The sequence below is a fragment of the Eleginops maclovinus genome, chromosome 20 (genome assembly GCF_036324505.1).
Source record: "Eleginops maclovinus isolate JMC-PN-2008 ecotype Puerto Natales chromosome 20, JC_Emac_rtc_rv5, whole genome shotgun sequence".
In the NCBI taxonomy this organism is placed as follows: domain Eukaryota; kingdom Metazoa; phylum Chordata; class Actinopteri; order Perciformes; family Eleginopidae; genus Eleginops; species Eleginops maclovinus.
Window position 1 is genome coordinate 16392933 of NC_086368.1, and position 18725 is coordinate 16411657.

At 40.3% G+C, this 18725-nt stretch overlaps 1 protein-coding gene across 1 annotated transcript in view; it reads right to left on the reverse strand.

The window, feature by feature from the left end:
- The window catches only part of cacna1da (calcium channel, voltage-dependent, L type, alpha 1D subunit, a), a 53544-nt gene extending 35246 nt beyond the window's left edge, over positions 1-18298 (reverse strand). Inside the window, exons 1-3 of the mRNA XM_063910651.1 lie at positions 17991-18298; positions 16718-16823; positions 1540-1679 (exon numbers count right to left, since the gene is read on the reverse strand). Coding sequence (XP_063766721.1) covers positions 1540-1679; positions 16718-16823; positions 17991-18298 — 554 coding nt within the window. The remainder of the gene's footprint in view (positions 1-1539; positions 1680-16717; positions 16824-17990) is intronic.
- Positions 18299-18725: the final 427 nt, after the last annotated feature.

The following is an 18725-nucleotide window of genomic DNA, read 5'->3' on the forward strand; positions in this document are numbered from 1 at the left end:
CACAATTTCTTGGAGACACCACTCTCCTTTACATAGATATTAAACATATTGACATATCTAGCAATTCAGCACTGCACTACATTAGAGTTAATTTAAAGCAAAGTGGTTGGCTGTCATTGTCTTTATGTGTTGGTCTCCACCGTCTCAGCAGCTCAATAGACATCTCTTGAGCTGCGGACTGCTCCACTATGTATGTTCACCAGTAAAAAGCTGTCAGGAAGTGCAGGTCAGAGCGAGAGAGTACCATCTCAGTACATGAGGTCAGTTTCAGTAATTCATTGTTAATAAAAAAGTACTATTAAGTTTAGTTTAAGAGCTTTAAATACACTAAATAACAAAATTCTTCTCTCATAATTACCCACCTCGACTTAAAGTAATGTTCCCACAACCTTACTGTTACTCTTTTGCTGCAGAGCTATTTTACATTTCTTACACCCACTATCTTTTACATGTATTACAAAAATCGTTTTAATAAATCTTCCCCCCCACTATGGCTCTTTTTTTCATTAAATAAGTGACAGGCTTTTTACTGTAACATTAGACCTTACATGTGTTATTTAACTTGCATTTAAACTATCAAGAGCATTATACATATAAAACCACATTCAAGCCCTAGTGAAAGCACAGCTGAAACTCCAAGCGCCTACTACTTAGGCTGAACGTAGGCTGAACCTTGACCTTTTGGCATACATTTATAAAACCATATTGACAAAGCTATATTTGAAGACTGACAGTATTATTTCAGTGTGATTTAAATGACACTTAAATGATTAAGCTGCAGCGGTCAATCTCCATAGCAGACTTTTTTGCATTTGACTGCATGGCAGATCAACCCTGCATGCTGCATACAGACAGAGATTTGACCCAGCTACCCACTGGACTGTGTGTAGGAGAGGAGAGAGAGGAAGGAAGATAGAGGAGAAAAAAAGAGACGCTGCGATAAGGATGAAGATAACGTGAGCAGAGTGTGCACGGGATAAGGAAGGGGGGGGGTTGAGGTGGGGAAGTGTAAAGCATGACGTTCAAGATCAAAATGGAAGGGGGAAGTATAAGAAAGAGCCGCAAAGACAAGGCAGAGCAGGATGGGAGAGTGTGAGAGGAGAGGAGAGGAGAGGAGAGGAGAGGAGAGGAGAGGAGAGGGAAAATAAGAGGGAGTGTTGGAGAAGAGATGAAGTATGGAGAGATGGTGACTCACTCCAGTGGTGGTAAAGCTCTGATTTATTCTCTCTGTCTTTTCTGGGTCATACAATGTGGGTGTATGAGGGTCTCTGTTAGCACTTGGTCGCTTGGAACAGAGGCTTAAGCAACTTTCACTTTAACACTGGCTGCTTCTCTCATAAACACTGTAAACGGCAGCTGTCAAACTGAGATCAATGTGCAAATCCAAACCCCAAGCTGAAAATAACAAAACCTCATAATTTATAAAAGAACACATTGTTCAGCTGGCTTGATGCCAAATGTAGCAGGTAATTGTTTTAATCAGATACATTATTTAGTTTCAGAATAAGTTCATTGAAATATCTAAACTCGATGACTTACCCTATGACGACAATGACGAAATCCAGCATGTTCCAACCGTTCCTCACGTAAGCGTTTTGGTGCATCACCAAACCATAAGCGATAATCTTCAGAAAGGTCTCAATTGTGAAAATGATGAGGAAGGCATACTCGACTGTTTCCTGCAGACACACAGAAAATAAGAGAATAATAGATTTTTTTTATAGGAACTACAGATGATGTATTATTATGGAGGAGCATGAGCACGACATTAATAAACACACACAGGTACAAACACTGAAGCACAAATACAGAAGAATGCACAGCAACAAACTGATGCAAAAACGTGATGAAAACGTTAAATCCAGCTCTATAGTATTCATGAATGTACTGTAAGGAGAAAAGAGACAGCAACTTTACAAACAGGAGTGCCAAATGTGCAGAATAATGCTGTTCATGGTGTGCCCTTATCTAAAGCATTTCCTGTTTGTTCAATCCGTAACATTTGATATTGACATAGCATTTGAATGTATCCAACCGAACCAAAATAGAAGAGTTGCATGTCGTTTCACAAAGCCAGTCACTGAGATGGCTGCAATGAGGAACGCTTCAACAAATATGGTAGTTATTGGATGAGCCAGTGAAGCAGGCTGAGTCCAATAAAATGAGGATGACTGGTGTCACATGTTGATTTAGGTCCAACAGTCCAATCGATTCAAAAAGAAAAAACAACATTGTTTAACCACAGCAGCCAAAACTCACCTGTGTCGACCTCCTTCTGATCCAATTGGGTTTTTACACTTTCTGAGAGTGTCTCAGCAAATATTCACAGAGGACTTTAAGAGCCATGACAACATAAGAAACCTTCAGGTGCACAAGAATATTTCAAGCTAGGAAAGAAAGGGAGGAACATCAATGTTTTTTATTTACTGTTTCAACCTCAACATTACAGTGAAGCTGTTTTGCGTTTTGGGTCAATTGCTTTTTTTTGCTCTTGAACAGACCACAAAGAAAAAAGTGGACGAACAACTGACCACTGATACACATGTACTTTTAGAGGCTGCACAATTATGTTTCTTCGGTTTTAGCTTTGCATAGGTCTTATCAACCGGTTATCCTTTGGAACTCAGGATTGTAGAATAAATAAAAGAAAATGCACAAATAAGGACCGCACTATGATTAAAACCAATGATTCATTAAACTGAACATCCGGTCAGAAATCTCTCTCCCGATAAGAATGTATCTGAGAGAAAAGTAAAAGTACAAGTAAAAAGGGTCAAACACACTTTGGTTTTTAGACAGTATGTACTGGAATCAGTGATGTAACTCAGCATTATGTCTCTGCGGTTGTTTCAAAGACAGAGAGAACACGAGAACATAAAGTCATCAGGTTGAGGTCGATTAGGAGTGTGGCTTACAACAGAGGCACACGGTGCTGGATAAAGAAGGTAAGTGCATGTTAGTGCACAGGGATGTGTGAGAGGTTGATGGTGGACACACCACAGGGTGACTCAGCTTATTTAGGACAGTGCTGGGACCTCCCTGGAGATATGAAACCAGAGAGAGGCCCTCTTCATCCTTTATGCACGAGACAGGTCAACGTAAACTCTGCACACAGGCTAGTACCTGTGATATCTGTTTCTCAATCCAAACCGCCATTTGACTTTTTAGATGGGAAGACCAAGGGCTTCTACTATACACAAACATATATAGTATATATATATATACAGCTCCGGAAAAAAAGAATAGACCACTTCAGCATTATCAGTTTCTCTGGTTTTACTGTTTCTAGGTTTGTCTTTGAATTAAATTATATATATTTTTTATTGTATTCTATAAACTTCTGACAACATTTCTCTGTGTTAAAATTCAACCGACACTGGAATGGCTGCCATACATGTAGAGATTGACATTTAAGAAAAATTTGAAGTGGTCTCTTCATTTTTTCCGGGGCTGTAGAACTTAAGAGAAACTTCAACTTAAGAGAGTCCTTAATCTTTTTCTCTGTGTTCTCTGCAGACATCATCAAAGCAGGAGCGCTTTGGGCTACGGGTCTCGTTTTCCCAACAGTTTACTGCGGATTGTGAGAAGCACTTAGCCCAGAATAGGAGACATGGGCCTCTTTGTTACTGAAGTAATAGCTTGAGTTAAGCTTGTGGCTGCTTCTTCTGCGACGGAGCATGCTCGGGCCTCAGGGAGCACAGAGAACAGAACAGAAGATTCATACGAATGCGGATGGAAAGGAAGTGACGGAGAGAAATGTGAACAATGAGAAATATTTCTTGAGCGAAAAAGATCAAACTGCTGCTGCAGGAACCTGTTGGTAAAAATGAGGATTCATTTAGGTGGTAATAAGTCCAAAATAAACTACAATGGTTGAGCCATTTCTTTGCCTGCCAAAGATCTTTAGTACTATGATGTGGTAAACTTTTCTGTTAATAAAGAATCACATGTTTCGTTCTGGTGTGTGGTCTATAGCAGTAATTGAGTAATAATTGAGCAAATATGGAAAGCAGCATGAAATTCGTCAGAACAGCTTTAACTTTCCAAGCCACAATTAATTAATTTATGCAAATTGCCACTTCTTGGTTTGAGAAAGCATGTTAAATATAATAGCAAATGATAACCATTCCCTCTCAATTAACCGGCAATTTATTCAATCATCAGCATCTTAAACTGCAAGCAGAAATAGAACGAGGGAGAGCCACAGAAAGAGAAAGAGTGAAAAACGAAACCTTTGGGAATCACCATAAATATCTATGACTCATCCCACTATATCTGTGCTGAAAAGAGACTTACAGTAGTATATTCTCTTTTCTCATACAGTATATGAAACAATAAGCGGTTTATGCGTTTATTTCACTTGCTTCTATTCAGTATACACACAAACCACATGATACAACAAGCACTCACACATACACAGGCAGTCCTTCTGTATACAGCCCATGTTTATGTTGTAAAACGCACGCTAACAGCACATTATAAATGCATGCAGAGCAGGAAACAACATGGCATTATACATGTCCATCCTCAACGCCCACAGCAGTACAGGCCCCCCCCTGCCCCAGGGAGACGTTCATCTACATGCACAACTCAGTTCATCTCATACACTCACATCACCATGTGACAAAGGAGGCTAACCCGCTCAACCATACATTCTTCTACATAACTGGCCATATGACTGAGCCATGCGAACATAAGCCATGTAAACCTATTAAGAATTCAAATAGGCCTGTGCGCAATGCCCATGAGGCTCCGTTTATCTTCTTCCAGACTTCACACACAAAGCAACAATTACATTTTATCAGTGGCGGGCCGTGCATTTCACACCTAGGCCTTCAGTGATGTCCTACACAGTCCTACCTGAATTATTCCACCTCTTAATACCATCATTATGACGCCATGGCTCTAGAAACTATACATTTAGACAGAAACGCAGTATAACCGGGCGTTGCATCACCTTAACATAGTCAAGTACAACAGAGTTATATTAATATTTCCGAAGCATTTATAATCAATACATCAGCATTTACAGTTAATTTAATTAATCAGATTATCTGACAAACCGCTCCTTGACACCTGTGTCCGTCACATAACGCAGGACAAGTGCCAGCTGTGCTACATTACCCACATCTGACGTCTCGTCCACCATAACAGCGACAAAGGGTGCTTTTTTAATCTTCATTTTGATCTCTTCTCCCATCACTTCAGCAATAGCATAAATCAGGTCGTTTTGTATTTTGCCTGACGTCCCAGTAAACATGTTGTTTGTGTGCAGGTGGTAATGCAAATCTGTGTTGTTCTCAGCAAGAAAAGAAAGAAGCTCCACGTAGTTTCCTCTGTTTCTGGACTCGGCGCTTTCATCGTGTCCCCTAAATGAAAGTTCCTGTTTACCCAAAAACAGGACACAATCAATCAGTCTTTCAATAATTCCCTATTTTTGTTCACCCTTTCGTTGTGGAGCTCCGTTTCCCTGGGCACTTGTTCGTTGAGCTGTAGATCCACTCGGGTGTCCCCAAAGGTTTTCAAAAGCACCAGTGCTTCCAAGTGCCCAGCCGTGCTTTGGTGTCTCGTTGCTGCCTTGGTTAGACAACTCAAGTTTGCAAATTTAGTGTGGCTCCAAACACCAAATCGATCAGTTGCAAATACCAGGCATTCCCGGCAGTACAATTTGCAGTGCCTCTCGGAGGCTGTGAGCCAGGGGTACCGCTCGTAGTTTCCCTGCTGTGCTAGGCTCGCTAGCGTTGGAGTTGGTCGTTCCCTTTTCAAGATGTGTAGCTTTACTTGAAAAGTTCGTTTTGAAAATGGCGTTGTTATTATATCTTCGACCAAATTGATCTCTTCTCCTCCTTCAGCCATTGTGGGTTGAAAAAAATAGCTTGTAGAAATCTACACAAATTAGCTCGCTCAAGTTCTAGTTATGTTTGCTAGCTTTTATGGCTCTGCCTACTGCCTAGCTCTGCCTCTCAATAGTGCGTATCCAATCAGAAGATGTGCACGTGCTAACGTTAGCGTACGCCTGCTAGCTGGCCCGTTGTCGCCACCTCGAAATCTGATTGGTTAACGCCACAATTTTGTTTGCGTTCACTTTAAGCTACAGCCGCCCGCACTGTTGATTCTGAAGGCCTAAGGGCAGATTTCTTTGACCCTAGCAACACATTATGGCTGAAATATGATTGGATAAAAGCTCTAACATAAAGGCCAGCCCTCCAAATCTCGTTCTGAGGCTGGAAGCAGCGCAGCCAAGACGAACGCTATAAAATGAAGAGAATAGACTATGGGGAATAATTTAATACGTATTTGTGGAAAAAATATATCAAAATTTAATTTATATTCTGATGATGTTTAGGCCAGCAGAGAAGGCCTTGCTGGCCCTGACGGCCCACCACTGCATTTTATTCACACTAATAAACAGTGGAAATGGCATCATGAAAATACAATAAAAACTTGTTTATTTCTACATTATAGTATTATTATCATTTGCATAACGCTGTTTAAAACGTCCTCAAGTGATAGGAAGACTAATCAGTGTTGAATATTTTGAATTCAAGATATTAAAATACATTAAACATGAAACACTACACATAATGTTCATTATTGCTTCCTAACCAGCTATGTCCCATTCCTTTATATATTAAGTTAATTTAATCTTTACAACCCTGAGTTGTTTTGTGTACAGAAAAGAATAAAATAACTAAATGAAAATATTCAGATTGTCCTTAAAAAAACAAAATTATTTAAAATAGGTAAGACAGTAAATAACGACAACATTTGAAACAGGCCTGCAGCCATAAAATATATCCCTCATTAATGGCACGACAGTCAATTGGAAAAGTGAGACTGTGGGTAAATGAACACACTGTTGGGGCTGCAACTGGATTATTTCCATGATTTCATATTTGTAAATAATATTTTTGTTCTATAAATGTCAGTAAAAATTATCGACCGCACTGTCCTAAGCACTAACTGATGCCTTGAAATGTCTAATTTAATGCAATCCAACAGTCCAAACCCAAAACAGAGCAGTTCAGAACAGACGACAAATCTAAAAATATTCGTTTGAGAAGCTGGAAAGCAGAGAATTTCTGAAATTTCTTAAAATAGTAAGTTTTTAATGGGAGTGAATTTCAATCAATCAGATTAATTGCTGCAATATGCAATATGTGCTAATACATGCATTCTGGAGCCTATAACCTGTATTTTGTATTACATGATCACCTGAGTGTTACTACATGTGCGTGTATGCAAAGCCACATCTGAGCGTTTGGTGGCCAGGCCACATTCACATGAGTCAGAGTGACATCATGCATGTTTGATATCTGTGTGCGACCAGAGCGCTTACAAGCAGAGCAAACACAACAATCTACAAGCTATAATACCAATGTAAACACAAACCATATAAAGTGAAGCAGAGAGTCCACACAGTCAGCACATACGACCAAACACACAGTGAGACCACACAGCAGCCGATACATGACGTACACTGTGCAGCTAGCAGCAGCGGGACAGTTTGAGAGCAGACCTCAGAGAGCCACAGAAATCTTATAATGTCATTTTGGATCTGATCCTGCACACAATAAGCAGACATATATTCTGTAGGACTTTACACAGTGTTCTCCCTCCCCCACGTGCTCTCATTCCCTTGCTAACTCTCATTCCTTCCCCTGTCTGTAGAGATCAGTCAGTGCCAACCAGCCACACCAGGCATTTAGTGCTTCTTCACCGCCTACTCCTGCAGGTTTGCACAGTAAATACATGTGTTTGAGTGTGCAGGCTATGTTGAGATGCATGTTTAAGTGGGTGTTATGCATGTGGTTCTTGTTAATCTAAAGGCCTGTTACACTTCCATAACAGCTGATCCTTCTTTCAGGAATTTGACATTTTATTCCCGTTTATATACAGTGGGGCAAAAAAGTATTTAGTCAGCCACCAATTGTGCAAGTTCTCCCATTTAAAAAGATGAGAGAGGCCTGTAATTTTTATCATAGGTACACTTCAACTACGAGAGACAGAATGAGGAAAAAAATCCAGGAAATCACATTGTAGGATTTTTAATGAATTAATTGGTAAATTCCTCGGTAAAATAGGTATTTGGTCACCTACAAACAAGCAACATTTCTGGCTCTCACAGACCTGTAACTTCTTCTTTAAGAGGCTCCTCTGTCCTCCACTCGTTACCTGTATCAATGGCACCTTTTTGAACTCGTTATCAGTATAAAAGACACCTGTCCACAACCTCAAACAGTCATACTCCAAACTCCACTATGGCCAAGACCAAAGAGCTGTCAAAGGAGACCAGAGACAAAATTGTAGACCTGCACCAGGCTGGGAAAACTGAATCTGCAATAGGTAAGCAGCTTGGTGTGAAGAAATCAACTGTGGGAGCAATTATTAGAAAATGGAAGACATACAAGACCACTGCTAATCTCCCTCGATCTGGGGCTCCACGCAAGATCTCACCCCGTGGGGTCAAAATGATCACAAGAACGGTGAGCAAAAATCCCAGAACCACACGGGGGGACCTAGTGAATGACCTGCAGAGAGCTGGGACCAAAGCAACAGAGGCTACCATCAGTAACACACTACGCCGCCAGGGACTTAAATCCTGCAGTTCTAGACGTGTCCCCCTGCTTAACCCAGTACATGTCCAGGCCCGTCTGAAGTTTGCTAGAGGGCATTTGGATGATCCAGAAGAGGATTGGGAGAATGTCATATGGTCAGATGAAACCAAAATAGAACTTTTTGGTAAAAACTCAACTCGTCGTGTTTGGAGGAGAAAGAATGCAGAGTTGCATCCAAAGAACACCATACCTACTGTGAAGCATGGGGGTGGAAACATCATGCTTTGGGGCTGCTTTCTCTGCAAAGGGACCAGGACGACTGATCCGTGTAAAGGAAAGAATGAATGGGGCCATGTATCGTGAGATTTTGAGTGAAAGCCTCCTTCCATCAGCAAGGGCACTGAAGATGAAGCGTGGCTGGGTCTTTCAGCATGGCAGTGATCCCAAACACACCGCCAGGGCAACGAAGGAGTGGCTTCGTAAGAAGCATTTCAAGGTCCTGGAGTGGCCTAGCTAGTCTCCAGATCTCAACCCCATAGAAAATCTTTGGAGGGAGTTGAAAGTCCGTGTTGCCCAGCGACAGCCCCAAAACATCACTGCTTTAGAGGAGATCTGCATGGAGGAATGGGCCAAAATACCAGCAACAGTGTGTGAAAACCTTGTGAAGACTTACAGAAAACGTTTGACTTCTGTCATTGCCAACAAAGGGTGTATAACAAAGTATTGAGATGAACTTTTGTTATTGACCAAATACTTATTTTCCACAATCATTTGAAAATAAATTCATTAAAAATCCTACAATGTGATTTCTGGATTTTTTTTTCTCATTCTGTCTCTCATAGTTGAGGTATACCTATGATGAAAATTACAGGCCTCTCTCATTTTTTTAAATGGGAGAACTTGCACAATTGGTGGCTGACTAAATACTTTTTTGCCCCACTGTATATTCCTGGTAGTTCTCAACAGGAAATAGAAGACTGTGTTTATGCTTGTCCCCACATTGATTTTCATTGTTAAATTTTCTAATCTTTTAAACTACTGACTCAATTAATTAATAGAAGAATAAAGCAGCAATAACATGTCTCGAAATCCAGCAATAACATGACAAAATAAGATATGATAGGTATCGTCTATCTCACCTGTTCTAATGTCATGATGATCCATGTGTTTATAAATGTCTATCTACATACACATGTATTTGTGTGTGGTATGTGAAGTACTGTGGGGGTAGGCAGGAGTAGTGTGAGGATGTGGATGTCACTCTGCCAAGTAAAACACTACATGTGCAGGTCATCTTAAGTTTAGCCACTACCAATGTCTTCACAAAGAAAGAAAACATCACACTGAATATTCCTTGCATAAGCTCTGTGATGAATTGCTAAGTTTGGCCCTATAAGTAACACAATCTACACAAATGATGTAGTTGTTGAATCAAAATGTTTTCTCAGTGTGCAAAATGCTGCAGACCTGTTCGCGTCACACGACAATAGCTCGTTGCAGTATTACTACATTAAACATATTTTAAAGTGATGGTGTACAATACACCCAGACCTGTACAGAGGAGCCGATAGAATTCAGTCTACTGAGGTCATGTGAATATAGTGAAGAGAAAGAGGGAGATAATGGAACTGAACCTGAACGCATCACCTCAAGGGGAATAAATCATTCTCATGAATGTCCATTTCAGTAAAGCTTACACACTATTTTCTCTATTACAAATATGGCACACACATAAACACACCCACTTACGTAAGGAAGGACATATGATAAACATAGTAACTGGCATGAAAACCAAATCAAAACTCAGGAAATTGGAGTAAGATCCCAAAAGACAAAGTTCAGCTCTTCAGCTCAACGCTGCACGTCAACCAATCAGCTCAGCTCTTCACTTTTATTGAAATTCCTCTCTTGCAGCTTTTGGCTCAAGCATGCATTGAACAAGACCTTGCTTAAGTTAAATATTATTACAAAAAAATATATCGGATTACTCACTCAATGCAGTAAATGCAGTCTGGCTTGCGGTAAAATACTATAATATCTGCATGACATGATAAGGAAAGGAAGAGAAATATTGCTAAAATGTACGTCCACTGCTATATTTGGATTTGCAGGTTGTCTTTATTGTCTCTTCAAAAACTCTTCCCAGTATGATTCGGTGTCATCCTCAGTTATCATGCCTCGCATGTTAAATTCACTGCTCTCACTCTGTCGACTTCAGTCTCCTTCACATACACGTGCACACATTGGAAAAGTTTGCTTTAACAGAACTAGTAGATCTTAATAACAGCAAGTGATATATTTAATGTATATATTTGGTTCAAAGCAATCGTCTGTGATTCTCCTTTAAGAAAGCCTACAGTATTTGACGCACATGCTCTGCTGTTGTACTTAATCATGGCTGCACTTTCACACAGTATCCAAACAAAGCTAACACCGCATTCACTTCCTCTTTGCTCTTTCTTAAACACACGCTCTCTCACACTTGCACACACATGCAGAAATACACATTCAAGATAACAAGCAGGGACAGTGCTAGTGTGAGCCCCCAAATGAGCAGTTACGTTAAGTGACTAAACACATACTTCTACCATCATCTCTATGGGAGTCCACAGTACAGACGTTGCTGCTTGTGCCAGCCGACACACGCACGCAGGCACGCACGGACAGAGTTCCAGATAGTGTATACATGGACTGCCTAGACACACTCTCCTGACGTTCTTGATGCACATTAACTAATGTGAAAAGACGGCTGGGCTGAATTACCACTAAATCTAATGACTGTTTCATGGCAGGTTGAGAGGAAGATGAGAGACCAGGAACTGAACAGGGATGGATTCAGCAGAACTGATTCTCCCTACTTTATTTCCTTTTCATCCTTTATTAGTCTCTTGTCATAATAAATGGATCTCACAGTGTATGGATGGAGTTACTTTTTTGTCTGACAGATTTGATGGTATTGACCATCTTGATTTAAATGTCCCCTATTATACTCGTTTTCAAAAATATATTATAGGTCTCAGATATATCCAAAACATGTCTCTGAAGTGTTTGACTCGAAATACCCAACAGTTCATGCATTGTACATAAACCTCTCTGTTTCAGCCCTGTTTCAAAGTGCTGATTCTGTATCTGTAGCTTTAAATGCAAATTAATTAACCTATACTTTAATTAGACGAGTAGCGTCAGTACAAAGGTACTTAAGAAACTGTATCCTGAATAATGAAAACACATCTTTTAGAAAGTCACAGATTTTTCAGTGTACTGCAGAAAACACACACACACACACACACACACACACACACACACACACACACACACACACGTCACCCACATACATATGTACAATTTTTTTTACACGCGCAGCCACAACATTGGCACATAAAGCGCTCCTCATATGGAAATGCATGTCATCAACTCCCGGAGTGTAGAGTCCAACCACAGGCTACGATTACTACATCAAAACAAAGACTGTAGCAATCAGCAACATCATTGGCTAAAGGTTTTTATATCATGTTTGCTATGTACAAGGCAATTTAAAACAATAGAATAACAAATACAAACTGTGCATGTATGTGTGCAAAATGGGGAACCTAATCTGCATCCATTCAAACAGTTTGATAAAGTATGTAGAAGGAAATTATTGATGCACCTAAAATCTTATCAGATAAGAAAGAAAACTTCACTGTGCCGCTGATAATCTCTCTGACATAAACCACTACAAGCTGGCGCATGTGATGGCTGGCTGTGATCAGTCAAAAGGCATTGGCTGCCAGTTACAAGTTTGGCAGTGCGATGGTTTTTAATATGTATTTACATCAGAAATCACCTTGTTGGTAGTTGCTTATTTTGTAGTACACAGTAGCTGGATTTCACACCTACAGTATAACAGATAACAACACGTGACTTTAGCGTGGCATTTGAGAGCTCATTGAAGTCTGTTTTTAAATTGTGAACTGACTGTCGATGTACGTTTTCGGGGAGGACTCCTGATAGATCCATGTGATAAGTTAAACTGCAGTGGATTTTGAATTTTGAGATGGGAACTGCTGACTGCTGCCTAGATGGTGCTGATGAACTATGGCAAGTATTTGTTTAAAATGAAAATACAGCTATCCTCCTAAAGCTAAGCACTAGTTTATATTAAATTGATTTTAAATGTGTCGCGCAAGAACAGGAATATCTTTCATGTTGCACTGACTATGGCATCAGGCAAGTGAAACTTTTGAGGGTAAAACTGTGTTTTTTGTAGAGGACCTCGTGTTTAAAAAAGTACTTACTACTCAACATAGTTTCTGCTTTGTTGAAACCAGTTCTCTTTCAATTGCACAAACCATTTTGTAATACTGCAAGAATATCAAGTCATGAAATAAGTATAACACTTGCCTGCCATCTCAATTAAAACTGGCATTAGAAAATATGTGCTGTCTGATTGTGTGTCATAGTATAAAACACAATAACATTACATTCAATTACTGGGGGATGACATGACAGGCATGTAACTTAATTTTTCTTAACAAACTTCACTTGTTAATCTTAAACAGGGGGGACAGTTGTTTACAATGATCAACTCCCACCCCTTCACCTCTTCTTGTCTCAACTATTACAGCTAGCTTTGGCAGCAAACGTAGCAAAAGATCATCATTTTTTTATGCATATGGTAAAACATGAAAAACATGCCACCATTTGCATGAAATGTGGGTATAAAACATTACTTGTAACATGCAACATCACAGCACTACATGTTGTGCAATCTTAGCTAAATGTATACACCCTAGTCAATAGCATTCAATCATATTAAAAAAACAATTTTTAGCAAAATGATTAATTCATTAAAAAATGCTGACATTCTTAAGTGTGTCCAATTGTGAAACAGATTAAAGCTGTGCATTCTCTTCAGGTTTCCAAATGACCTCTGAATTGGTTTGTAGAGGGACATTTTTTGTCTTTACATGTTTGTGTCCTTATGTCCCCAGTAAAATAAATAGCTCTGCGGCTCCAGAGGTACGCAATTACAGTGGTATGGGCAAACACTTCATGATACCATACACAATTCGCTCTGTGTTGCCTTCCGAAGGATGAGATGTATGAATCACATTCACCACGAAAAGGTCATTGTTTTGCTCAGCTACCTTCAGCAGGAGCTGCCTGGGGTGTTGAGTCTCAGATAGAGAAGTCAGAAGTGACCTTAAAGCGAAGGCAGACTATTTGTCTGTCCCCTAGACAAGGTGGGTGCTGAGAAGACACAGTCACGTGCAGAATGGGCAGTGTGTCTTATGACTAAACAAATGAAGAGCAAGAAAGGCGAAAGCTTAGCAGGAGAATTTTGGGGAAATTACTGAATTCCTGTAAGGGTTTGTTTTCTTACATGCCTGTGTGTGTGTGTGTGTGTGTGTGTGTGTGTGTGTGTGTGTGTGTGTGTGTGTGTGTGTGTGTGTGTGTGTGTGTGTGTGTGTGTGTGTGTGTGTGTGTGTGTGCGTGTGCTCGCAACATCCTGTTACTCACTTGTGCCTCCTGGTGTAAGCAGGACCCCAATCTTTTGCCCTGCGTTCAGCCCGAGGAGGAAATTGCTTTCTATTTATAATGAGCTGCTGCATTTAACCAAGCCTTACTAACAAGACGGGCAGACTCATGCTATTAAGGCCTCTGTGACTTTGCAGCATTGCACAGTTCTAACCCAAAGCCTCTCTGCAGCACATATAGGCTCAATGTGGACAGTGTAGCACAAGCAAAGAAACAGACCCAATAGTTTTACCTTTAAAGAGTTAATGTTATATGAGAACGCACTAAGTAAACTACATATCCGTGAGTCTAGAAGTCAGCTTCCTGTTTCTCTTGGTGCTGAAAGTTACACCTCTTCTGAATGTATTACTCAGTGAAAACCAGCTTAGCTCAGCAGCCTTGTGATATAATGTGATCCTTGCTTTACACATCAGGCCTCTCAGCACCCCACCTCAGGTTTCATATCAGTCCTCAGTCCACCTGTGAGGCTGTGGAGCAGAGCGGTGTGAGATGGCAATCTTCCCGACAGCCTTACCTGCTGGCTGCTTTTGCAAAACTAGATCAGCACTTTTACCTGTAGTGCTCCTCCTGTGACTACAGTGTGAGTTCTGTAGAACAACTAAGGCCAAGCTGGCACACCTGCCCTACAAAGTATTCTATTGTTCAGCCCGTTTGAAAAGGGTAATATTGCATTATACGCTCTTTGGTATCTGATTTATTGTTGACACTGCAGGAATAAACCAAAGTCCTGTGCAAGCAATAGACCAGGATCAGTACAAGGATCAGCAAAAACATGTATAGTGCAGACAAGAATCCATAAAGCAGGCATTCAAAGTTTAGCCTCAATGAAAGAAAGCAATTGAATGATAAATAATTTGATATCCTATCATCAACATGTTTTACTATTTCTTCTTAATGACCGTGTTCATGAAGCATCCATAAATCCAATCCCACACTTTGGTTTACAGAGACATACAAGATCCAGCAACAAATATTAAACAGCAAAGCATCAACAGGTTGAGACAATAAACATAATAAAAACCCTAACCCTTAAAATAATATGTTGAACTATTCATGACATATTCACATTTGCAGCCTTACATTGCATTACGTTAGATCATATTAGAAGCGTAACGTAGCTTATTTCCAAGCAATGTTATGCCATTTGGTTATCCCTGGGGTGAATATTGAAAGACTCCCAGACTTTCTGAGGGTGCTCAGAATTTATTAATACTGAAGTTACTAGGTTCCATATTGATTGCATTGCAAATCTACAGTATTAAACGTCCCGAGGTAGAGGCTATACATAAATTACAAGTATAATAAAAGCCCCTGTCAACGCTAACACACATGGTTCATTATCAGTCTTAGGCTTGGACACACTTTAGTGAGTAGCATCTGTCGCTGATTGCTCTTTAGCTCAATGGAATTGCTACATCCGTAAACCAAAAAGAAAAAGACAGCTGGTGCGTGTGTCACTACTCTAATGCAGTATTAAAATAATGTTCCAACGGCATTGTTAATGTCTTGGATTCACATCAAGGCTGCCAAATGTAATGTCGCACCAGTGTCTAAAAATGTATCCAAATTCTAAAGTCATTGTACTTTTCTTTTACTTGACCCTGTTAGAACAATCCAACTCTTCTACTTCCACTCCAAAAACAAACCCTGAAAATGCACTGTACTGTACATGATACTTTGTCATACACTGTAAGGTCCCAGGTGGTCCAGTTTCCCCTGATGCACAACCTCTGTGTAAACCAACACCCTGAGATCACCCTCCAGGAGGTCAAACAGAGAAGCAGGACACCTTCTTTAAAGTAGACCAGACACACTTTTTACTGAAGCTGTAGCTAATCGAGCACAGCAGGTTCAGCAGCGTAACAGTCAGAGAAACACTCCGGCAGGTTTTTTATAGCGGGCTGGTATCATTTCTCTAACATGGTGCTGCTCTCAGACCAAGCTTTCAAGAACATTCAAACGTCTACATTGAATAAACTGCTCATGAATCATTGAACACTACAGCTGCATACTGCTCATCTAAGGACCACATTCTGTGTGTTTGTCTAGCTTTTGGAGAGTGCACTCATCCCCAGCTGTGGAACAATGCTTACAACACTACATCACCCATAATTCATCACACAGACATAAATGCACAAGGTGCACAGAGTGGTGCAATGACGATAAATGCTAAAAATAGAAAGCTGAATAAAACCTCAGTACAGGGAAACTATGGCATGATAAAGCACCAATGAGGATAGCTGTCAAAGTGTTTCTGCGTATAGGCATAGCAGCATATCTGCACCATAAAGCAAAATACTGAAGATACAATCTGTATGCAGCATCTCAAAAGAGTGATCAAATCAAACTTCAACTGAAAGAGGATTATGAAGTAGCATTTGGTTATGTATCATAAAATGTTTTTACCCAAACAAGAAAACAACAAAAGGATCTAACTAAGATTATCTTCCAAACATATCGCAAACATCGCAACAGATAAAAATCCTTAATTCAAGCCACCCATCACAGCCTTCACTCATAGAGTCCATATGAGAACTATGTAGAGCATTACCAATCAGTCTGTAGTTTGTGTAGCAGCACTGACACAACACGCATCAAATGAATTAACTGATTATTACAGTGACGTAGAAACTACTCACCAGGTCATGGTTTGTGGAGTTGGAATCATCTTCTGGGAAGGGTACATACACAGCTAAGGCCATACAGTTGGCAAAAATAGCAATTAATATAAAGATATCAAATGGCCTGAGGAAAAAGGTTAAGGAAAACATGAAAATGATGTATCAAACAGGAGGAAATACATTGGGTAAAATATGTTAAGTTATTATGTGTTATATCTTCTTCTTCTAACTTATTTAATCGGTATTTCCCGAAAAATATCTCAATCTGCAGATTTACCATATGTTAGCCAGATGATAAAGTGACACTAAGAAACAATTGCCATACTAAAAAGTATTACTAAATCTAAGAACACTCTGTAAATTATGAAATAGAATGGTTATTGTGATGCACAACTTCACAAAAATAGACTGTTGGTTAAAACAACCAACCACATTGCCAACGACAGTTTACTTTATCATTGCTTTATATCTTTTAGTAAGTCAATTCTTCACCCTTTGATTACTGACTGGTATTACAATTACTTTTTGTTTAGAAACAAACACACTACTGCACTGCTGGATGCAGAACAATTTGGAGTCCTGATACAGCCGCAGCTACACTTCACAAGGAGTGCTGATATTAAATCCCTATTGACCTTTTTTTGGACAGAAACATAAAAGGTGGATTATAAAATATTTCTTTGCCATTCACATTAGGCAATCTCCTTTATGACATCCGGTGGCTTTTGTGATAAGCAACAAACTCACCAGAAAAAAAGCTGCATCGTGGCCGTAAGGGTTAGGAGGGTAACTTTAAAGATGTACTTCCATACATCTTCAAAGCAAAAATGTAATTTGAGCAAACAGAAAAGGCCCAGTTTTAGTTGAATAAATACAGTTTAGCTCAACCTCAATATTCTATGAATATGGCTGCACTTACTGAATAAAAAAAAAGAACAAATGAACAAAAGAAAGTAAAAGCCATAAAGCACCAAGTGAAAGCGTTTTTTGAACTAGAGTTCCCGATGACATACTTGAAGAGTACCTCTGGTTTAAATCGAGACTCATTTCACCTGGTGTTCAACCAAAAGGCCAAAACCCGAAGACATCCAATCTACACTGACAACAAAATGAGTCTCACATTGAACCAGATAACGCTAGTGTTTTTCCTTGAAAGATTAATCAGCTAACAAAACAGATGCCAATTAGTTTTCTAATCTTATCGATTTATCTACTTAATCTGAGCTCTGTGAACAGGTAATGATCTTTGGTCAAATCTCAACACAGACATGCACCCAGCAGTTAAGGATACTTCCACTCCACCAGGCTGATGCAGGCCCTGCGTATGGGGTTGTTGAGGTTGAGGCAGAACAGAGCCCTCGGGGGCCTGCTGTTGGCGTTACTGCCCTGTTTCTTGCTTTTGGCATACTGCTGCCTCTTCTTCTGTGCCAACGCACCTACCGGGATGGTAGTGGACGCTGGGGCAGGCAGGGCAGCAGGTGCGGGTGGTGGCGCGGGAGCTGGGGCGGGGGCCACAGCAGGGGCAGGGGCAGGGGTAGAGGCGGGAGGGGCCTCTGGGGCCACAGGGGCTGGGTCCGGGGCGGGCCCGTTGGCGCTCATGGTGCGGGCGTGGCTCTGTGAGGAGCATCCAGCAGCATGGATCTGCCAGGGTAGACGGGGTGGCTAGAGGAGGGCAGAGCAGTCTGACCAATGAGCTGGCACGTCACCAGAAGGAACGAGTCTGGTGCTGCTGGCATAGTTTGCCTCTGAGAGTGAGAAAAAGGGGAGAAAATCATCAGTATATTTAACAACAATAAATTTTACAACTATCGAATAATAATTGATATTTCTTTCACTTGTCTTCCAATCACTACAGTACATCAACTTGCATAATGCACTAGAATACACTTTCAGGTTGTTCTCCGTGTTTATAAAGCTGTGTAAGATTCCACTACATAAGTTTGACCTGCGACAAAGCTACTGAGACCTCTCGGGTAATGTTTCTGATATTTTCAATATTTCAGTTCTGTAAGTCAGTACGATGTCT